The sequence below is a fragment of the Penicillium argentinense genome (genome assembly GCF_028826775.1).
Source record: "Penicillium argentinense strain IBT 30761 chromosome Unknown utg000002l_segment0_segment0, whole genome shotgun sequence".
Lineage (NCBI taxonomy): Eukaryota > Fungi > Ascomycota > Eurotiomycetes > Eurotiales > Aspergillaceae > Penicillium > Penicillium argentinense.
In genome coordinates this window covers 1,474,295-1,488,606 of record NW_026622661.1, presented here as the reverse complement: position 1 = coordinate 1,488,606, position 14,312 = coordinate 1,474,295, and the positions used below count along the sequence as shown (strand labels likewise).

The 14,312-nt window shown below is 47.1% G+C and overlaps 7 protein-coding genes across 7 annotated transcripts; 5 read left to right on the top strand and 2 right to left on the bottom strand.

Moving 5' to 3' along the window:
* Nucleotides 1–381: 381 nt before the first annotated feature.
* On the top strand, nt 382–1,938 carry N7532_001409 (uncharacterized protein; the record flags this gene model as incomplete). Its single annotated transcript, XM_056613903.1, has 1 exon — nt 382–1,938. One exon carries the CDS (start codon nt 382–384, stop codon nt 1,936–1,938), a length of 1,557 nt encoding a protein of 518 aa, XP_056478944.1.
* Nucleotides 1,939–2,323: 385 nt separating this feature from the next.
* N7532_001408 (uncharacterized protein) lies at nt 2,324–3,481 on the top strand (the record flags this gene model as incomplete). The annotated part of the gene is made up of 4 exons (XM_056613902.1): nt 2,324–2,414; nt 2,461–2,679; nt 3,182–3,376; nt 3,426–3,481. The coding sequence occupies 4 exons, from the start codon at nt 2,324–2,326 to the stop codon at nt 3,479–3,481; spliced, it is 561 nt and encodes a 186-aa protein (XP_056478943.1).
* Nucleotides 3,482–5,050: 1,569 nt separating this feature from the next.
* N7532_001407 (uncharacterized protein) lies at nt 5,051–5,752 on the top strand (the record flags this gene model as incomplete). The annotated part of the gene is made up of 3 exons (XM_056613901.1): nt 5,051–5,057; nt 5,125–5,208; nt 5,256–5,752. The coding sequence occupies 3 exons, from the start codon at nt 5,051–5,053 to the stop codon at nt 5,750–5,752; spliced, it is 588 nt and encodes a 195-aa protein (XP_056478942.1).
* Nucleotides 5,753–6,491: 739 nt separating this feature from the next.
* On the top strand, nt 6,492–7,769 carry N7532_001406 (uncharacterized protein; the record flags this gene model as incomplete). The annotated part of the gene is made up of 1 exon (XM_056613900.1): nt 6,492–7,769. One exon carries the CDS (start codon nt 6,492–6,494, stop codon nt 7,767–7,769), a length of 1,278 nt encoding a protein of 425 aa, XP_056478941.1.
* Nucleotides 7,770–10,550: 2,781 nt separating this feature from the next.
* On the top strand, nt 10,551–11,720 carry N7532_001405 (uncharacterized protein; the record flags this gene model as incomplete). The annotated part of the gene is made up of 3 exons (XM_056613899.1): nt 10,551–11,262; nt 11,321–11,438; nt 11,537–11,720. 3 exons carry the CDS (start codon nt 10,551–10,553, stop codon nt 11,718–11,720), a joined length of 1,014 nt encoding a protein of 337 aa, XP_056478940.1.
* On the bottom strand, nt 11,697–12,285 carry N7532_001404 (uncharacterized protein; the record flags this gene model as incomplete). Its single annotated transcript, XM_056613898.1, has 3 exons — nt 11,697–11,945; nt 11,991–12,221; nt 12,283–12,285. The coding sequence occupies 3 exons, from the start codon at nt 12,283–12,285 to the stop codon at nt 11,697–11,699; spliced, it is 483 nt and encodes a 160-aa protein (XP_056478939.1).
* A 1,602-nt stretch (nt 12,286–13,887) lies between these two features.
* N7532_001403 (uncharacterized protein) lies at nt 13,888–14,094 on the bottom strand (the record flags this gene model as incomplete). The annotated part of the gene is made up of 1 exon (XM_056613897.1): nt 13,888–14,094. The coding sequence occupies one exon, from the start codon at nt 14,092–14,094 to the stop codon at nt 13,888–13,890; it is 207 nt and encodes a 68-aa protein (XP_056478938.1).
* Between the last annotated feature and the right edge of the window lie 218 nt (nt 14,095–14,312).

Here is a 14,312-nt window from a genome sequence, read left to right as displayed (position 1 = left end):
TTCTCGTATGGAGATCTTCCACCCCGCGACCCCAACGCCTCCCCTTGTACCATGAAACTTCCTCGCCTGTAGGATCAACAAGTAATTGCGCTGGATAATCGGAATCGGCACACTTCATCCAGATTACATACCATTTATTGACTGCAGGAACCCATGCAAGCTAAGCTGCTAAGACCTGTGTCATAAAGGCCGGCAGTACTTCATGTCTCCAATGGGTAGTTGACAACCGATTCAGTCCAAATCCGTGAATTTCCAGACCGACCCCAGGTATATAGGTAAACCGACGCTCATCTGCATTGATGTGATTACCTTACAAACTCCAACCTCAACTCCAAACACCACAAATTCAGACCTTCCGAATCTTTTGGCCTTTCGACCAAAATGTCCGAACCCTCTGCTGAGCTACTTCAGTCTCTTCTTGAAGCCTTTGCGCCTGGTATATCATGGGTTTTTCGACTCATGTCAGCAATTCTGGGAATCGACGTGTTTGCCCTTTCGCTCTACATATTTCCATTTGTTGCTCTACCCGCTATCTCAACATTCATACTTCCTTGGGTATGGCGGTTGCTAGGACCCATTGTGTTTCTTTTCATCTCCTCCACAACTGTCCGACACCGTAACAATTTATACCCGCAAGTTCTGAGATGGATGCCCAGTCGCAAATTTTACAGCTGGGTGGGCTCTGTGATTGCTGGGACCACGGAGACTTTTGGATTCCTTTGGGATTCCTATCATAATACACCCGAACTGGAAGATACAGACAACCCATTGTATCGAGGGAAGCTAGTCAAAGTTCTTTCCTCACCTGGCCAGCGAAGCCTTCTTTTCTTTCGGTATGAGGGTTGCTGGCTTGCTCTTTACCGTGACCCGCATAAGAATCCTACAGATTCCTTTTCGAGAAATGCCGAGGATATTATTTTTTATTACTTCTCTTGGAATAAGGCTGTTGTGGACAGACTCCTGAGAGCCATTCTGGAGTTCAACATCGACTGCCGCCGCGGGAAGTTACCGGTATTCTGTGCACACCAGGACAAGCACGGTGCAAGTTGGCGAAAAATGTGCGATGAAACGCCCCGAAGCCTTGAAAGCCTAGCATTGGATGAAACGATGAAGAAAAAAGCCATGAGTGATGTGGGAGAATTCCTCAGCGGATCCGTCCAAGGCTCATACGAAAAACGTGGCATCCCGCATCGGCGAGGTTATCTACTCCATGGTCCACCAGGTACTGGTAAAAGCAGCTTCTGTCGAGCAATTGCCAGTCACTTTCAGCTTCCGATATATGTAATCAACCTTGCTATTGTTGATAATTATGGGCTCCAGGAGTTATTTCGAACCCTACCGCCAACACCACAGCAATGTCTAGTTCTACTGGAAGATGTCGACGTAGCAGGGATCCAGAGCCGCGGCGACCCTGCTACCAGTGATAATGGGACGACCCCTCAGAAGACAGTAACACTGGCATCCCTTCTCAATGCTTTAGACGGAATTGGAGGGCACGAAGGCCATATACTCGTTGTCACCACGAACGTCAAGCCGGCTCTTGATTCCGCCCTGACTCGACCTGGGCGAATTGACAGAGAGCTAGAGTTCCAATATCCCGACTCGCAAACTATACAAAAATATTTCTGCTTTTTTTTCGATGGGTATTGCGCAGAGAACGGCCAAGAAAAGAAGAGCCTTGAGGAGTTAGGTGTGGCCTTCTCAAAGTCCATTTCTCATCTGAAACTGTCACCTGCTACAATACAGGGGTACTTCTTGAAGTGCCATGGAGACCCGGCCATCGCAGTTCAAAACTGGCAAGATATTGAAGAAAAGGATGTGGAGGATATGAGTGCTTGGATAGACATGCGATCAGTCCAGGGCGGTGGGTCCTACGACCGCCCTCTCGTTTCACTTCCGCCCTTGGCCTTCTTTTCCTCCCTCTTCTCTTCTCCTTAGTTGGCTCAATTAGTCGAATGAACACATTCTGCGCTCTGCAGGTCATTCATCCACCCAATCAGGAAGAATAGTGCGAGTTGTAGAGGAGAAAGCCTAAAAAAAGTCTATTCCATAGACTCAGCAGAGCAGCTTGTGGTATCTCAAACTAAGAAGGACCTGGGCCTGAAAGGCGTAACTACGGAAAAGCAAATGAGTCGAGAGTTTCAAAAGAGAGGCTCGGGAAATAGCCTATGCAGGGTATCTCTTGAGCGGTGCCATCTATAGAATAGATCTCGTGGAGAATTTCTTTTCTATCTTATATAAGTCTAACATGAATCTGCGTATGTAGCTACTGATAACTCAACTTCCAACCCGTGTATTTGCCCACCCCAGAAACTTATTAGCAATGTCTCGAGGCACTGTGTGTTGCGCGACGAGCCAAGTTTTGATCCTTTTGCTATTCATCAAACTCAAGGCTATCTGGGTGATCAAGAGATGTAAGTGACAGCCCGTTCTAAGAAACATTTGCTAATGTCAAACTAGTGTTACAGGAGCATGTTCCTGGGCTAGACCCCGATATCTGGGCAATCGCTCAGTATTTTGAGAGAAGCAACGAATTCATTTATCTTCTGGTCAGAGAGCAAAGAGAGAGTGACCTGGATTTGATGTTCTTTACTATGTTGGTCGGCCTCATTGCGGATGATATTTTACCACCGGCCGCAGTCCAACGCCCGATACTGGGACTTCTTTTATCTGACCAGGGTACTTGCATAACTGGCCTTATCCTGTCCAAATACGGAGATATTGAAATCCCTTTTTATCGGGGACTTGGGACTCTTGTTTCCATTGTCAACTAGGGCCAACTTATCATCTGGCCAATCTTTTACAATGCACCGGCCGACAAAGTCACAAATTCTATACAGTCAACAACACTCTCTGACACTGAAAATGTCAGGGTCTACTGAGGCTATGCGGTATAGCAGAACCGCAGAGCTGACAAAGCTTTACAAAGATGAGATTTTCACATAGTTAAACCTGAAGGAATGCCTAAAAATACTAGATAAACAAACCCTTTCTGGGGCGGTCCTGATACGCATTTCACAAGGATCCTCAAGACCACCCTTTCGAAAGGGAGTCTTGATAGACGTTGTGAATATGAAAAAGTGTCTTAAGTCCGTGAATGCAGGTGAGCATTATTCTCTTATGATTTGGAAGTCCTGAAATGGCCTCTCTTGGAATTTCGTTTTGACTGAAAATGTTGTAGAAGCCGAGTCGCGAAACAGACAGAAAAACCTGGATCAGATAAAGAAGCGGATTGTGTCAACTATTGTTGATCTTATGCGCTCACGTCCTCTGAGTGTCTTCTTGTCTATCATCACTGAATTAAATGTCAATGAAAAACTGCACAAAGTCCTGAGCACTCGATCCGCCGAAGCAAGCTATGAGAATGGGTGTCTTGGTTCGTAAAGCTATCTTGACCTCAAATATACTTCCTAACATAAAGACAGATGAAACCAACTTTGACGATGAGCGGTATGGAATGAATTATGAAGGCCGATTTTAAGGTTCACTGTGTTCCGATGTTACCTGATATCATTCGGAAGATGTTTTGTATACGAAACTGTATGCGGAAGAAGTTGTATCCGGAAATAAATATTGTCGCCTCAGTCCTTATGTTCTGGTTACGAGTTGAGAATGGTAACACTAGTGTCCTTAAAGAAATTATCACATGTGGTAGATAAGGAATATCTTGACTAGTCGAATTCTGCTTGCTTGTGTCGCGTTGACTCCCCTAATCCGTCGCGTCGAGCCTCCTAGCGAAGAAGCATGTGTATAAAGACAAGACAGCTTCCGGGTAACAAACGACTTAATCTTTCACTAATATATCAAGAAGGCTCTTTCACTCAGTATATTCCCTTATCTAACCTTATCATGGAAATAAACTAAATTGTGCTAATCCTCTCTGATTGTTATTATATATAGTCTTCGCCTCAGCCAGCTCTTTCATAATGAGTTCCCGCGGGTGTATACGCTGTGTGCATGTGAATGTGGAGTGCGACTGCCTTGGCCCTCCTTGCAGAAGATGTCTTCGGCTTGATGTTGATTGCGCATATGCCTTACCTCAATTCCAATCACCTCTCCAGACGCAAGACGGCAACATTCCAGTTCAGGCAGCTCTAGAGCCTGAAACTTCTGCACTTCAACCTTCATGCCCACATGTAACGACTGAGCGGGACACCAAGTTCGCTTCCTCCTCCAGATCTGAATCTCGCAAAGTGAATGCCGAGGCCTCCAAACGCTGTCGTGACCCACTTGAAAAAATACAACATTTAGAGGGGGAAAATCAGCTGCTCAAAGAGCAGTGCCACCATCACAAAGTGTGGATGGAATATTACCACGGTTATCTCTGTCTATATGTACCAAAAAATGAGCTGCCACCCAGGCCGTCAACTCCAGGGAAGGAATATGGGCAATGAATGGTGCTGGGATAAGAAACTGGACGAGGAAAGACTTGAGCTTCCTCTGCTATATTTCTTCTAAACTTCAACGAGTTATCAATACAGGAAATAGTATTCTTCATTTGATCTATACACATGAAGTTTCTTCGACATCAACGTCACTCCTCCAAACCCGGCTAAATGGAGCCGACACGCCATCTTTATCGTACCAGTCTTGAGTGGCAAGTAGACAAAAGTGGCATAATTTTATCAACTAGTCTGTGAATTCTATATTGTACACAACCTTAAATGATAATCCTCCTGAGGAAACTATGTATTTCTGGCCAGTTTATGCATCGACGAACAAGTAGAGCAGCTCAGTACATCTGGTTTCTCAATGGTTCGGTTTCCAACTTCAACTGCCACACGACAATCTAGGCCGCAACGAACAAGAGTAAGTAAGCCGATAAAGGTGGTTCGTATGTGGCATTCAAGCTAAGAGCTTATCTAAGCTCTTAGGCCCGAAAAATTGAAGAATTATTAGGCCACGAGGTCTGAAATACTTAACCCTCCGTCCAGTCCATAACAGATTCTTCAATTTCTTCTTTATTGCGGTAAGGAGCAGAATTCTTCTACGGACTTCCTGGACTCTGTGGCTTACAACAGAGCATCTCGTTTACTGTGCAAACGCTCATATGACCGGTATTGATGTACCAGGAAATGTCAATTCCGTGCGAATTGGACTTGCTATCTGGCTCCTCATGGGCAGCTGCGCGTCGGAAAGCCAATAGCGAGGCGTCGAGACGATTTCGAGACGAAAGACATCTTATACCCCTTCCAGAAGATATGAAAGGTAAGTATATGGTTTTAAGTATTCCTTACCTCTGCTAATGATTTTAGTTGGTGTCTTAGATATGCGGGAACACAAAGACACGTATCTCGTTTGTCCATCCAACGAAATACTCGACCAATGCCAAAGACTTTTCGGTTCAGGAAAATCAGAATTTGAACCGCAGCAGGTGTTTATCGTGATGAAGATGATGCCAAGGACTGATGGTGATTTCTCCAACGAGCTTGACTTCCTTCTTCGCATCATGCAGACAAGACTTTGCTCGGATGGCATTTATGACACGGATGAGGGCCATCTTATTCGGCTCGCTATTGCATTTTCCCGCAGGATTTCCCTTCAGGAAGTCCCGCTTCCTCATACCGTGAAAAATGAAGGATACCTAGTGGACATTCAAGGTGTTATTCCTGGAATCTGGGAGATAAAAGTTCGCTTCCCTAGTCCAGGGTATGTTACACCCGTGCGAGGCAGCGTAGCGAAGCTCATACAACATATCACCTACATAAACTCCAACCCCCCCTCCACCAAAAGTGCTACGTGGGAAAGGTAAGAAGCCTGACTAGAAACTTCATTTCTACCAGTCAAGCCATTCCTTCCACTGAGGGATGCAAAGACAAACAATACATGATGAATCATCCTGGTGGAAATGGGAGATTTTCGGGTTGGAGGAATACAATATTTAGTTTCATGTATCTATGTGGGAAACTTCGAAAGTGTTACCGTATTATGTCCCGAGGATTTAGAAAACTAGGATTTCAAAATCGTAAAATGTAGTTTGGGTGCATGGCTTACTAACAAGTAGTTCACTGAAGTGACATTTCGAGTTGGCGACCATGTAAAGACCCTCCGTCGTCCTTGTTGTGCTGGAATAATATGTCCACACCCACTTCGCAAGCTTAGACCATGGCGGTGGTACGGAGCTTGGCATACTTTCACCATCGGATGTTCATTACCCGTTTAATGAACAATCGGCTTTCAAATTTCCGTTATCATGGGCCCATTGGCTATAGAAGGTCCCATTTTCTTTGGGGAACTCGATTTTCGACGAACCAGCTACCTTGGTTGGTTTGGGTATATTTGATAGCTGGCAAAACCATTCGCATATGAGATATGTTCTTAGTCAAACATGTATGAGGGTCCTCGATATTGCCCGTCATGGCATTGGTTCTTGCGAGAGGACATGAAGACACAGAGAACGTATAAAAGCTTCCAAGTCCCATTGGTTACTGTCAATAGAAAACACATGTCCCAGAATTCCAGTTATTCGGCCCGAGGAGCAATACAACAAGATGGAAAATCGACCTCTGGGAGATATGAGCCTGCTAAACAAGCTTTTTCGTCTCGAGAGAGCACCAGAGCTTCCGTCCAACTTCAGAGAGTCGATTGTTGAAGCGCACCTTTTTCGAGGGCCTCTCGGTTCACACAATGCACTCCATACCTTCCAAACACTTTGCAAAGATGATCCGCATACTATTGTTGCGGAAGCAATTAGTGGTGCATTCAAAGACCCGGCGCTGCGAGAAAGCATCGAAACTAATTGGGTGCTCAGTTGCGACTTTGATCGTGCGAGTTCCCAGGAGGAAATATTGGACGAAAGCGCACCTCACGATCTTGCCTCCTGGACCATTTCCAATTGCCTGGAATGCTTCAAGTTTCTAGTGGAGCATGGCGCCGTTCGAACCTCTTCTTTTTGTCGGACAGGGGAGAGCTTTTTCCTACTTGCGATGAAAAGTGAGAAACGGGAGGCAATGGACATTGTTGTTTCTACCATCGACTACAAGGAGGTTTTCCAGCCGTTCTGGATGAGCGAGCCAGCAGGCGACAGAAAAACAATTCTACAGGCTTCTACATATAATGAGCCGGTCTTCCGAGCTTGCTGGAGCCGGGTGAGATCGCATCCTTACGCCCCTCAATATACGCTCGGGCCTCAAGAGATTGGACATATATGTCGTTTTGTGGACGTGAAGCTCGCAGACGACCTGCTGCAGCACGGAGTGGACATAGCAAAGCCACATCCAGAAAATCTGCATCCTGGTTGGCTAGAAATTGTTTGCCAAAGCGATGCTAGCGCGATGCTTGACTGGTTCTTGAGACGCGGCTATGCTCCACCCGGATGGTATTTGACTTATGCCGCTGAACATAATTGCGTGCATGCCATCCAATGGATATTACTTCATACGGATGATTATCATGACTGGGTTCGGGCAAGCTTCGTTTCCGCGAAGCACGAGAATGAGAGGAGTGTTGAGATGCTAGAGGCAATCCTACAGTCCTCTGTTTCGAAATGGAAACCAGACCGACGCCTGGCTGAAGATCTTGCAATTACAATTGTTGACTCAATGTGTGACGAGAGCGAGTTCCTTCACAAAAATGTCCAGTACATAAGCCCCGGCGGTGCTGGTCCTACTCTGCGCGAAATGCTCTGTTTGAGGGAGAATATTGCTATTCGGAAGCTCGAAACACTCCGCGATGTGCCTGGTGGCGTCAGTGTTGTGGGCCTGAAGATCAAGACTAGTGCAGCTGGGCTCCATGGAGTAACAAAAGCTCTGGAAAAGTTGGAGCCGTAGTTGCGACTTCGATTTCATTCTTTTCGATGCTTAGGATTTGCTGCTTAGTCTCGTACTGTAACGCTGCTAGAGAACAGTTTCTCAGTATTGGCCTCTATTATAGCTAGTGGCGCATTCCATATCTGAATCCATTTTATCATCTGAGATATATATGGTAGACTAAGCCTTCTAACTAAATCTCCTTACTGGATATACACATCACTCGCTGGACTGAATTGGTATGGGGTCATATGGCGAAGGAGAGCATTAGGAAAGCTGTTACATGTTCGGGTGCTTCAAGTCAGAGTTTCTGTATTTAGTTAGACGGGGATCTGGTGGCTGGTGACTATTCCCTAGAAAGGCATGGATCGGAATATAGAAGAAGTACATATCGCAGGATCTAGGCTGTCATAGACCAACAGGCTGAGATTGATCTAACTGATGATCGGGCTCTAAGTGTGGCCAAACATAACTGCTGCCAGCCCCTCCTGTGAGCGTATACTTTAAGACTCGGTTTTCCAGACAAGGCGGGCGCCCATTGTTGACATTTACTCCACTCCATGAATTTCTGGGGATACTTTCAATGTTTCGGGCTCCTGAAGGTACATAACCTGGGATCACACACCCTTGTGAATGACGCTAATATTTTACGAGGCCCATCGAGATTCCGAGGAATGGAACGGAACCTCTGGCCAGGAAGAAAACGCCCATTCCCACCATACCGGCCCCCTTTCAGGGGTACACACTGCCACACCTACTTGGAAAGTGAGCACACCAAACCAAGAGCAATATCAGCAGAAAATGACCATGGGCTTAAACAACACCGACCATGAACATAAAAAAATACTCAGAGTGCGGACTATCCACCACAATGTGGGAGAAGAAAACGGCAGGCCCTTCTCCACTGTTGAAGTTGAGCTCAGGCTAGACGATAAGGTAATAATGACCACTATGAGGTATGCTGAGGTCATGAGCACGGAAGGGGGAAGGGAAGAAGTGGCAAAATTCAGGCCCGTGTATAACTCTTCTATACTTTGACCTTAAGCTTGCACTCCAACGACAAACCCGACCTGTATTTCTACGGAGATGTAAAGATGTCTTGGTGTTGCCACTTGAATACGCTACGAGGTCAAGTGAAACATTGCCTGCCGTTGTTGAAACTATTCTCTGCCTACATTTCGACCTTCTCTCTTTGTCGGAACCGCCTTACGATTGTTGCAATTCATCCTGGCGGAACGAAGGGAAGACTTGGATCACCCAAGACTATTGAACTCAATTATAAACGTTTACCACTTCTCAGCCCTCCTTGGTTTGCCTTATCAAAGGGCCTATTGATGCTTTACGTTTGTGGCCACTGGCCCATAGGTAGTCTAGGTTAAAAGAGCACTGCTGCCTCTTTCCCTCGTCCTCTAAAATCGATATCAAGCAAGATAGGCCGCCAGACATTGCCCCCTGGCACCTGTTACAACAATGGAACGGTCCCGCATGATAGCAGACCCTTCATGCTTCATCAAAACACGTCTCTCCTTTTTCCAACTCCTTCTTCTTCTGTCTTACATCCATCTTGAGTCATCTTTGCCAGCATGCATTGGAGACACCCGGCAATTGCAAGACATCCTTCGCCGGCAAGAAGATGAATGGATCCCGCGAATTGGCCAAGAAACCTACTTTGATATGAAACAAAGGGCGTGGACGGACATGAATTGGCAGACGCGTCGGGCCTGGGATGCGACTCGCAAGCACTTTCTGCAACAAAAACTGATCGACCACACAATGTCAAGCAGAGGCTTGCGGGAATATCTCTCCAACCTGCTGCGCGGTATCGAACAGGTATCGGCACAAAGCCTCAATGCAATTAGCGCCAGGAGTACACTGTCCAGCAGCAAGCCCCGCATGTCGCTCTCGGAGAAAGCCAACCTCGCGATGGTGTGTTTCAGCGTTGGCGTGACCGCAACACCAGGGAACGGCACTCCCCTGGAATCTTTACTGGTCGATCCTAATCAGTATTTAATCAAAGAACTCGGTTCCGAGCTATGCGTCTCCCCCTATTCAAGGGCGGTGTATCACTTTCTCAATTGTGGAACTCGTGTGCGTCATTGGATATGTTGTTTTGCCCTGGGGAGTGCCGCGCTATAGGTCACCATGCAATTTCTGCGCGGGAACCTGTCTACGACATGAAGGCGACGATGATCATTCGAAGTCAAGAGACTTGGACATGTCAATACAGTCGGTCGGAATTCTGCGACACTGTCGATACCGAGCCAATCCAGAGACCTAAGCGAGCGTGGGAGCCCTATTTTGGGAATATTGAGGGGGTTGATTCTACCAAGCGACGAAAAGTTTCCTCTCCAAAAAAGGCACGGAAGCAGGCGGACACCCTATTGAGACTGTAGTATCATACAATGCACTGACACGAGTTGAGTTTTGTACCAAAACCCCTCTCTGTAAACAGGTTGAGCACGGTGAAATGATTGAGAAGTAGACTGAGAGTGTTACGGTGTGGCTATACTGATAGGTGAAGTGCAGGTCGGAATGTTCAGCTGAGACGTTGTCGGATCAACACTGGCCATCCATCTAGGCCCTGCACCTCGAGATGCCAAAGGCTTGGACTAAAAACCACTAGTCGAAGCCTCATTCCGCATCTGGTTGAGCATTGCTGGTGTCTCCTGCCTTAGTCTTTAAAGAGGAATAGCGAGGGCCCGTGTGGTCATTTTCCAAATGTAGAACCTGCCCGAGCAGGTTCCCATCTCGGTTTAAAGGCCATCCAACAACCGACAGAGGCCAGCTCGCATCTTCTACACCATGGCGGAACGAGCATTCTCTTACCTAGGCGATGATAAATCTTACATCTCATATCTTGAAACTCAGCTTATGATGGCGCTGTCCATGATCACCAGGGAGGAGGATACCATCCCGCAGGAGCCACAATCTCCCCGCAGCATCCAGTTTGTGCAATGCCACCCTCAAATCGACAGCCAATCGCGGTTTAACCTTGACGGAAAACCCGCAAAGTGGAAGAGACAACTTGAGGATTTTATCTGTGCCATCCCTTCTGAAGCCCAATGGGCTGATGCGAGAACCAAGGCGGGGATTCACACCAAAGACAGGAATCGATATGCGCTGCGATTAATGCTCGGTCATGCCGCCGAGGCGCCTCTCAGCGAAGTCAGGGGCAGTCCTATAATTTCTCGCGTTACACACACTGAACACGAAGGTCTCGTGCTTAGAGGCTACCGATACGCCGATTTCATCAACAGCTGTGTGGATGATCAGAATTTCACGATATCAGTGGTCGCTTTCCAGAAGCTGATTTTCGTCAGTTTTTGTGTGGTGATGTTACAGACAGGGATTTCCCAAAACACCACCGATAATATGATGAGACACTACTTTCACCAATGTAAGGACCAAAAAACGCTGGAAGGGTATCGTCACGGTGCGTTGTGGGTAAATAGATGCATTGCGGCGCTCCTCGCAAATGGCTGGGGCCACAAGAGTTGGGAAATTTTCTTACTCGGTGAGTCGCTGATAGCCTACATGAAAGTGACAACCGTTGACAATTCTTCTTCGTCCAGAGGGTCGGTCACCTGCGCAATTTGCCCGGTTTGCCGCCAATGAAAAAGGCAGCTATGCGCAAGTGGCAAACCGACTGGGGCAAACCAAGGTGCCGGTCATGGAACACGACTGGATTCCGTATTGCATTCCTTGCATCGTACAACAATTGGCGGGTGAAGCTATCGGGCAAGTAACCCAATGCACATATTGGGGATTTCACTGACACATTATATCAGGCTGGAGCAGATCTGCAACATTCTTGGATACGGGACGCTAGACGACTCGCCGGTCTTGCAAATATCCACTCAGTTCACCGATTCTATTGGATATGTCACGCACGAACCCGTTCAGCAACTCATGCTTCCCGAACCATTGCAGCAAATTCCCCCTGGAGCTCTAAGCCCTTTCCAGTTGCTCTAGCTCCGGTGGCCCCTCTCCCACGACGAGGAAATCTGCCTCGCGACTGATATAAACGTCTGTATGGAGGATATGATAGTATCCGACCAGGAGATTGTGGGGGGCGCCTCCGCGGAGATTGATGATTCGTGGAGTGTCGGAGACGACTTGGATGGGGATCACGTATGTTTCTTGATAGGCAGAGACGAGCTTTGTGATAGATCCTCTGAACATCCGGCACCGACATCCCTATTTCGGTTAAAAACAACCAGCATTCGATTCTGCATGACATACTTCCCGGTTCATTGCCCTCAGAAGAGGGTCGATTAGGTCGTGTAGGCGTGTTATGTCGTATACACGGTGCCCATGTTCGTCAACTGCGTAGTCTACCCCCTCAAATCGATCTATAGAGAGCCAGCTCGCTAGCTGTCGTCGGCAGTTCTCGGCCTCTCGCGTGAGGAGGATGGGGCCCACCATTCGCGTCCAGCAGGGATCATCCCTTGCAGGCGATCTGAAATTCCCAATCTGCAAATGAACAGATCATTAGTGAATCAAAATGAAAGTGAAAGATTCCGAGCATATGTACCATCGAGTGGCTGGCTCTGTTCAGTTCGGCGCCGTCAAGTCGTCCATGGTTCGTGGGTGGTTCGTGTTTGAGGGGTGGATCATGTTTATCCACGTGACGGGCACGTGAATGGATTAAATGGTAAGAGAGGATCCAATCACGGCCCCATCCAGAGCCGGTACAAGGGCACAGATCGCCCTTTTGCGGCGGGCTGCACTGAGTGTCTACATTTTGGTACACGAAGTGCAGCTTCTTGAGCAGAATAACTGAATCGAGGTAGCCACAAACTGCTAGGAATTGTGCTTACCGAAAGACTGAGGGCTTCCGAGACATATCCGTGACACTCGCCATTGCCGTTCGAGGCTCGAAATATATGAACGGCTGCTATGTCCTTGCCAAATCTACCCAGCATTGGATTTCCTCTACTACAATACAAGAGACATATAACTTCGCCAATACCATCGCGGCCCAAAAGAACTAGATCGTGGTTTTCTCCTTATTTGTTATGGAAAAAACACAGCTGCAGGTAAGCCTCGGTGCATACAAATACTTCTTTCTACTGCTAATCGGGCAGACTTTGAGAGTCTGGATGCCTGGGACCTGTGAGAATATCACGGAGACCATCAGGAACCAAGGCCTCGATTGTGTCGTTCTGGAGGCAGTCATACTTGCTGATCATTCAATGGCACGAGACATACCTCGTGGCCGCCCGGAAGGCTCACTTTTGGTGGACTTGGCCGTGGTTGGGGAGGCGATGGCTCTTGTCCGTGATCACTTTTCAGACGTTCTGTTGCCGCTAAGCGATGTCAGCTTGATTATTCTTGGGGAAAATTCGGATGTCCCCGAAACGCAGACGCTCCTCCGACACTATTTGGTCCATAAAAAGTATCTGCAGCAGTTCGCGAAACGAAAGGTCGAAATGCCTCAGCCAGACTTAGTAAACCAATGGTTCGACGGGCGTCTGTATGAGATAAGTGAAGACATAAGAAAGGTTTCTGAGAATCTTTGAACGGGGCATGCGTTTTGTAGATACATTCTTGGAAAACTTCGCTACTGCGATCAATCAGATGACATAGGCCCCATCTTCCCAAGCTATACTCTATCAATATATCTTACGGGTTGAAGTTGGAGCCGGTTCACGCATTGCTCACGCTTAAATGGTTGGAGGGGACGGTGCAATGACTCGACCACCAGCAAGTGGACCACGTTCCGTTGAATCAGAAGCTAAGCCCAACATAATAATTCATGAAAGGTAGATCAGTACAACCTAAGATGCTCCTACTATGCACTGATATGGGACTGCTGCCGTGTTAAAATTCAATGTTTGTGTAGCAAGGAAGTCTGAGGGACTTGAGATCTTTGACAATGCTGCTCTCCTCAATAGGTTTCTAGGACACAACGTTACACGTTCACTTAGGTGACTAAAATCCCCGGCACCTTCCGATGTCACCTCAGTAGCCCTATCAAATGATTCAATCAAACAGCGGATAAAGACAATAGGTATGGTTGATCAGGATTTATGTAACTCTTCGATGAAATCATCGCTGTATCTGCTTTAAAACTAAATCAGCCTCATAATGAGAACCAGGAAGGCCGAGAACATAGAGACTCACAGGTCATGTTCGGCTAAGTGGCTGAGATGGATGCAACATAATGGAGCAGAAGAACATCGTATTGGTAGTTGCTGTCACCCTCGCGATGATGCTCGTTGTCCTTGCTATTGATGTTGAGAATAACATGCTCCTCTTCTTTAGCCTTGCTACTGCCAGGGCAATTATGGGCTCCACCGGTCGTCTTGATCCACTGACCACAAGCAGAACATCTAACAGCCATGACGTTTGCAAAGGTTATAGTTTCGGAAGACAATATCTCAGTCAATAATGAGTGGACTCTGGAATTTCAAAGTTGGAATCGGAAGACGCAGAATAGGGCGCTTTTATAGACGATTCTCTATAGTGCTATTCGAACATCCAATCGACTGCTTAGTTGCGCAGGAAAGTGGTCGTGCTTCGCTTTGCGTTTCACCACCAACCCCTCATAAAAAAAACAGT